Source organism: Echinops telfairi, unplaced genomic scaffold (assembly GCF_000313985.2).
Source record: "Echinops telfairi isolate 266 unplaced genomic scaffold, ASM31398v2 ScPeMD7_28;HRSCAF=97, whole genome shotgun sequence".
NCBI lineage: Eukaryota > Metazoa > Chordata > Mammalia > Afrosoricida > Tenrecidae > Echinops > Echinops telfairi.
This window is the reverse complement of record NW_022103925.1, coordinates 3,335,228-3,342,744: the sequence shown is the minus strand read 5'-3', so window position 1 is coordinate 3,342,744 and position 7,517 is coordinate 3,335,228. Positions and strand designations below refer to the sequence as shown.

Below are 7,517 nucleotides of genomic sequence, written 5' to 3'. Positions count from 1 at the left end.
CACCTTCCTCCTCAGAGGGACCTCTGCTTTTCAACACCCTGCAGAGGTCCTGTGCGGCAGGTTCACCCACTGTGGCCTGTCCTTCGGTCTCCTGACCGATGCTTTCCCTCGATTACATCAGCACCCACGGGGCTGCCATTAGAAGTGTGGCCATCGTGTGTTTGCTAGAGAAGCGAGGGGAGGGAAGCAGTCCTTCGAATGCACGCGGATATGTGTGAGTTCGGCTGCTGCGTTGGTCAGCGTCCAAGTTTCTGGTGTTCATTCTCCTCCTGGCTGAAGGACTTCCCGCGCTGTTTCCTCCAGGGTAGAGCTTATGGCAATAACAGATCGTGGTTTTCCTTCTTCTGAGAATACCTTTTATGTTGCTTTCGCTCTTTTAAATTATTATTTTTTAACACAAAGAAAAATTTACCCTCTCCAGGTTTGGGAAGCTTGGAGTCAGAATTCCGGAGGTCGGCTTGAAGCAAAGGCTTTCTCTCCCTGCTGGCTTGGGAAGAGGGCCCTTGTCTCCTTCCCTCTTGCTGGACGTGGCCTCCCCTGAGGCACTCTGAGTGCCAGGGCCGCAATCGTCCTCCGGGCCGAGCAGGTTCCCAGCATGGGGACCCTTGATCCAAAGGATGCACTCCGCTCCCAGCGCCTCTGTATTTTTTTGGTGGTTGGGTTAGACTCGGTTGACTAGGGAAACAGAGCCAGAGATCCTCACATAGAAGTAAGCGATAACTTTATCTCAAGAACTTTATCTCTTTATGCATCAGTAAAACGCCCAGCCCGGTCCAGATCAAGTCTGTAAGTTCAATATTAGCCCGTATGTCCAATATTAGTCTATGTAATCCTCTTCGGATTCATACAGCACATGCAACGATGCCGAATGCAGGAAGATCACAGGCCAGTGGGTGGAAAGTCCTGTGGGTTCAAAGGCAGTGGACACACCTCCAGGGCTCTGGCCACGATCAGTGTGGCTTCATGTGGCTTGTCAACAGGAACGATGAAACAGACAGAGAGAGTGTGTCCCGCCTCCGGGGATCCGGGGAGGAATCCCAGAGTTCGCAGGATCCTCAGGAGAAGGCCATGCCCACACAGAGGCCTCATTGGCTATGACCTTGTTGACAGGCTAGACTCCACCCCTATGACCTATTTATCAAGTCGATATTAAATTGTGTAACTACCACAGTGGTCTGAGGTCTTTTGATCTCTGCTCACTGGTCTAATCCTCTATGTCTCAGAAGAGACGAACTCAAGATACAACTTAATCCTGTAGTGGTGACATCATGTGGTGTCGACTTGAGACTATTAAGAGTGAAGGGGTGGCGTTTAGCCTGTCAATCAGGTCACAGCTTGATGACCTCATTTGGAGGGGCTACGGAGAGACATAGCTCACTGGAGGACAGACACACTCTCTGCTTTGTCTTCCTGCTGACAAGCCAGATGGAGCTATCCTGGTAGAGCCCCGTGGAGACCCACGTCAGCACTGAGATGCTTCCACCACCACTGGATCCACAAGACTTTCCACCCACTGGCCTGTGATCTTCCTGCATTCGGCATCATTGCATGTGTTGCATGAGTCTAAAGAGGGATTTATGGACTAGTATCGACATCTGGGATAATATCGGAATTATGAACTTGATCTGGACTGGGCTGGGATGTTTTCTTAATGCACGATTGCTCTTTGGTATAAAGTTCTCTCTTATACACATATCAGGCTCCCTGGATTTGTTTCTCTAGTCTACCCGGATGAACACAATCCTATAACTTGCATCCCGCTTTTTAAAATCAAAGCCACTAAGCCTGGCTTGTTACTATCCTAGAGATTAGGATTGACATCACATGGGATAATTAATTACATCAGGTCACAAAACGGAGGATAATTATAATGTACTAAGACTCTTGACCCAGGTTAACACCTATTTTGGGAGAACACAGTTCAATCTCTGACACGACTCTGAATGAATCCCCCCAGGTAGTCGGCGGTCTGACTCCAGGCTCGATTGGGTAGCCACGACCTCAGAGCCACCCCATTCATATGGCTCTCAGTCAAGAGACCCAGATGGAACATGATCTTGTAATAGAACTTTTTATAGTTGAAAATTTGAAAAAACAAACAAACCAAGAACCATGCAATTCAGCCCAATAATTAATGAAACAAAACAAATAAAAACCCAGGTCATTTAGAGAGTGCCTGGGGCTCTTAGTCTCTAGGAGTCAGAATCGACCCGAGGCAGTGAGCTTCCATGGGTGCTCACATCCTCGTCCTGGGGCGCTTTCTAGTCAGTTTCCTTCGTAGCAACCCCACCCAGCACACGAGGCAACACAGCCGGGCCCTGCACCAGCCTCACAGTTCTTGCCACGCCTGAGCCCACAGTGTCCATCCATCTGGCGGAGGGCCTTCCTCTTTTCGCTGCCCCTCCAGTGTACCAAGCACGACGTCTTTCTCCGGGGACTGGCCTCTCCTGATGATGCGCAGGAAGTTAAGACGCACGTCGATTACGGCCTCTGAGCCAGGAAGCAGTTCTGATGTTGATGTTGGAACCTCACAGAAACAATCGTCCTCAGCGCACCTGCCCAGAACTTTTCCTGCAGCCCAACTTCCCATGGTCCTTCAAAACCCGGGCGGAAGCTCCTTCAAGCCAAGAGGTGTAATCTGAAGAGATTAAACTCGGTTGACTGTGCATTTTTACAGTCAAACCATCAGAGAAGCGAGATCATGTGAAGCAGCAGCACGCAGCATCGGGACCGGAGGAAGGCTGACTAACCACCTGCGGTGTGCAGAGGGCACCGCCTGGCTCGCTGAGAGTGAGGGGGACGTGAAGCCCTCGCTGATGAAGAGCAAGGATGGTGGCCTTCGGTCTGGGTGGCGACTCAATGTAAGGAAGACCCCGGTCCTCACCACTGGACCAGTAGGCAACATCATGATAAATAGAGAAAAGATCGGAGCTGCCAAGGATTTCAGCTTGCTTGGATCCAGTCAGGAGATCCAAAGATGCATTTCATTGGGTCCGTCTCCCGCACAAGACCTCTTTAGGGGTTGAAGAGTAAGGGTCACTTTGAGGACTAAGGGGCGCCTGACCCAAGGCATGGTCTTCTCCATCGCCTCAGATGCAGGTGACCGTTGGACAATGGAGACGGAAGACCAAAGAAGAGTCCATGCATTTGAACCATGGTGCTGGTGAGGAATCCTGAAAGTACCACGGGCTTCCGAAAGAACAAGCCGCTCTGTCTTGGAAGAAGCACAGCCAGCGTGCTCCACAGAGGCAAGGAGGGCGAGCCTTCTCGCAGAGCGTGGCCATGCTGTCAGGGGAGACGTGTTGCTGGAGAAGCATGTCATGCTGGTCAAGTGGAGGGGGGCGAACGAGAGGAAGGGCCTCGGCGAGATGACCGGATGCCCCGTGGCTGCAGCACAGGCTCAGGCAGAGCCGGAGTCGTGGGGCCGGTGCAGGCCCAGGGCTGCTTCGTTCCGTTGCACGCAGCAACCGCAGCCGCCGCCACCGCTGCCAGGTGGAGCCCATCGCTCGGCAGGTTCGTCTCGGTGCCAGTAACCGCACGCACGGTCTTGACTGCCAGCTGTGTCTGGAAGTGGAGATGCCCGAGTGCTCCTACCTGGTCCTTCTTCAAGAGTCTTTTGGCTCCTCCGGGTCCCTTGTGTTTCCATTTGGATTTTAGCGGCAGCCTCTCAAAAGGAAATCAGCTTGGAGGCTGAGCGGGGTGATGTCAAAACTCTGTGCCGTTTGGGCAATCTTGCCATCCTCAAAGGGGGCCCAGGTGGCACAGCTGTGAACGATAGAGGCTGGAGGTTCCAGCCCCACCCAGCAGCTGCGTGGGAGAAAAGGCCTGGCTCTCCCCTTCCACAGACACGACCTCCCGAGAACTTGGCCGCACAGTTGCACTGGGTGACATGGGGCGGGGTGGGGCAGGGGGGGTCTCCATGCTTGACGACAGCTGACAGCAGGACCAGCCACCTTCAAGCACCCGGGCTCCCCATTCACAAACCCTATTGTCTTTCCATTTATTCAGAAGCGATTGAATTTCCTTCAGCTGTTTTGTGGTTGCCAGCGCTACAAGTCTGGCACCTCCTTGGCTCAATTTATCGCGACGTATTTTGTTCGTTTCGAAGCTGTTGTGAATGGAATTGTTTTCTTAATTTCATTTTCGGATGGTTTATTAAGATTACAGAGTTTTGAACCTCATGGCTTTGATTTGCAATTTCATCTCCCGCCCCCTGCTTCCCTCTTAACGCTAAGAATCGTGGGTCCTTGCGACAGCAACGTAATTACTTACATGCTTTATCCCACAAGATACCTATAATAATTTCAAAATAATAATGCCAACGTTTCCATTAGCAATAGGACCACAAGTGTGATTTAAGATTTCTTGGCAGGTTTCCCCTCCTTTCCTGTTTGTCCTTAGAATATTTCCTTAGAATATTTCCCACTGGACACGCATGGTGAAAGGACTGTGGATTACAATTGCTGGAAGTCACCCACCCCCCACCCGCCCACCCACCCGCTTCGCCTCCTTCCCTGTGTGGTTTTCATTACTTTAGTGGGTTTAAAAAAATGCGTGGATTGGTTTTCCCCCTTTTATTTTGTTTTGTTTTTCGCAAACCTTCTCAGAGCTCCAGGGACAAAATCCTTCTGGCAGGCTCCTTCCTACCCAGAGTCTTCCTCCCTGTCCTCCTCCCCTGCACTCAGCTCTCTATCTCGGCCTGAGGGGCACCTGTTATTCACTCACTTTCAGCTTCCTTTGTCACCATTTCTTGGAGAAAATATAAGCAAGTACTAACTTACTGCCCTCAAGTCGGTCCCAACTGGTAGCGACCCTATAGGACAGAGTAGGTTTTCGGAGACTGTGATTCATGACGGGAATGGACGGCCTCATCTTTCTCCCGCAGAGCGGCTGGTGGGCTTGAACCACCACTGACCTTGAGGTTAGCTTGCAGCCTAATGCCTAACCCACAGCACTAGCAGGGCACTAATCCAATGTGTCAGTGCGGGTAGACTAGAGAAGCAAATCCAGGGAGACTCATATGTGTTTAAGAAAGCGCTTTATACCCAGAGCCATTAAATATTGAGAAAACATCCCAGCCCAGTCCAGATCAAGTCCATAAGTCCAATATTAGTCCATATGTCCAATACCAATCTATAAAGTCCTCTTTAGACTCACACAGCCGTGTAATAATGCCGCATGCAGGAAGATCACAGGCCAGTGGGTGGAAAGTCTTGTGGATCCAGTGATGGTGGAACAGTGCTGGTGTGGGTCTCCACGTGGCTCCTCCAGGGCTCCAACTGCATCAGTGTAGCTCCATCAGGCTCCTCGTCAGTAAAGTCTCACAGGGAGTGGGCCTGTGTCCTGCCTCCAGTGAGCTCTAGCTCCTTAGTGCCTCCAAGTGAGGTCATCAAGCTTCGACCTGATCGACAGATTAAACTCCATCCCTTTACTCTTAAGTCTCAAATTGACAACAGATTATGTAACTACCACACCCTCATCACCATCCAGTGAATTTTGACTCATGTGACCCCGTAGGACAGGGTAGAACTGCCCCTGTGGGTTTCTGAGACTACAACTCTTTCCAGAGATAGAAAGCCTCATCTCATTCCTGAGCAGTGGCTGGTGGTTTAGAACTACCAACCTTGAGGTTAGTAGCCCAATTTGTAACCCACTGTACCACGAGGACTCCTTAGCTCTATGGCTTCTGATGCCTTCTCCAATTCCTTGGCTCGGTCACCCAGAGGCGCTGGAACAGACACGCTGTGAGCACGTGACTTGAAAGAAGAGACAGGTGCTGCCTCACGGTTCCGAAGGTGGGGGGTTTGCAACGAGTGAGCAGTATTGGTTCCTGCCTGGCTGGGAGCCCTGTGCTCATTGACGGTTCTTGCTGGACAGCTGTCTTCTCCTGAGCTCCTCTGCCTTTTCCATCCCTCGGGGTAATGAGATTTGGGACCCAGCCTCCTCCGGCGTTCGTTTTGTCTGCGAGGTGCCACGGAGTCAGTTCTGACCCAAAGCGACCCGGCGCACAGCACAGTGAAACACCGCCCGGTGCTGTGCCCTCCTCAGAGCTGCTGCCACGTGCGAGTCCTTTGTCAAAGCCACCTTCGTGCCGACCCCGCTTGTCAAGAGCCTTCCTCGTTTGCACGGTCCTTCCTCCGCACCCAGCGTGAAGCCTTTCTCCAGGGACCGTTCTCTCCGCCGGATGACACGCGTGCAAAGTGCACGAGATGAAGTCTCGCGGCCCGGGCTTCCAGGAGCATTCTGGCAGGAAATCTTCCAAGACCGATCTGTTTTTCCTTTAGGAAGCCCGTGGTCTTTCCGTGTGTTTTCTGTTGCTGTTTGACCAGCTCCACAACCGGAGGCATCGGCTCCTCTTCCGTCTTCCTTCTTCGGCGTCCAGCTTTTGGACGCAGGTGGGTGATTGAAAACACCACAGCGTGGCTCCGGCGCACCCGAGTCCTCAAAGTGGCCTCCTCAGTCTTCAACACGCTAACAAGGTCCTGTGCAGCGGCTCGACCCCACGCAATGCACCCTCTGATCTCTCGACTGCTGCTTCCACGCGCACCGCTGGTGACTGCATGCAGGAGGACACCTCGAGGCCTTCGGTCTTTCCTCCGTTTACCATGATGGGACCCACCTATTGGTAACTGGTGAGGCTTTAGGTCTTCACCTTGAGCCGTCACCCCTCCTGAAGGCTGCCCTCCCTGAGCTTCATCAGCAAGCCCTTCCAGTCCTTCCCCCTGGTCAGAGAGCAGGCTCGCGTCACCTGCATCTCGCCACAGGTTGTTCACGGGCCTCCCTCCCATCCTGATGGCGCACCCTTCTTCACACAATTCAGCTTCTCGGAGGAGCTGCTCGGCACGCAGACTGAACAAGTACGGTGAGAGGACGCTGCCCTGACACACCCCGTCCTGACGGCGAGCCATGCGGGATACACTTGTTCTGTTCACACAGCTGCCTCCTGAACCCAGGCCATGTTCCACGTGAGCACAGGAAGCGCTCCAGAATCCCCCTTCTTCTCCGGGCTACTCACACTTTGTATGATCCACAAGGTCGATGCCTTTGCACCGTGGAGGCAACCCCCGGGCAGCCTTCGTGCTCTCACTCCGCATCCACGGCACAGCCAGCGGTGGGGGCAGGAGCCACAGCCAGGAGGTCGGCGGACACCATCGCAGGGACAGTGGTGGGAAGGTGATGGTCATGGTGCCCCCAAAGCCGACATGAGTTTGCAGGAAGGAGACCGTTCGGCTGGGCAGCTCCAGACTGTGCACCTGTGTGGGCCCCTACCTGCAGGCAGCACCCATTGTCCATACTGCCGGCTTTGTGTGACCAGAGGACTCACGCCGGGAGCCGGAAGGTCCTTGCTGCCCCTCTGTGTCACTCTCTGCTTAGTGGGAAGGTTGCTTCCTAGGAAGGTCCAGCTGGCTGGGATGTAGGGACAGTGGGCAGGCTGGGGCCCGGTTGGTGGAGCTGAGATGCTGGTGATGCCCATGGCCTGGCTGGGTTTCTGCTCAGGGGAGCCGGCGGAGCAGACC

General features: G+C 53.3%; 1 protein-coding gene across 1 annotated transcript in view; it reads right to left on the bottom strand.

The window, feature by feature from the left end:
* NKX1-1 (NK1 homeobox 1) overlaps nt 1–7,184 on the bottom strand; it is a 31,511-nt gene extending 24,327 nt beyond the window's left edge. Inside the window, exon 1 of the mRNA XM_013007829.1 lies at nt 7,016–7,184. Within this exon, the coding sequence (XP_012863283.1) occupies nt 7,016–7,184 (169 nt within the window). The remainder of the gene's footprint in view (nt 1–7,015) is intronic.
* Between the last annotated feature and the right edge of the window lie 333 nt (nt 7,185–7,517).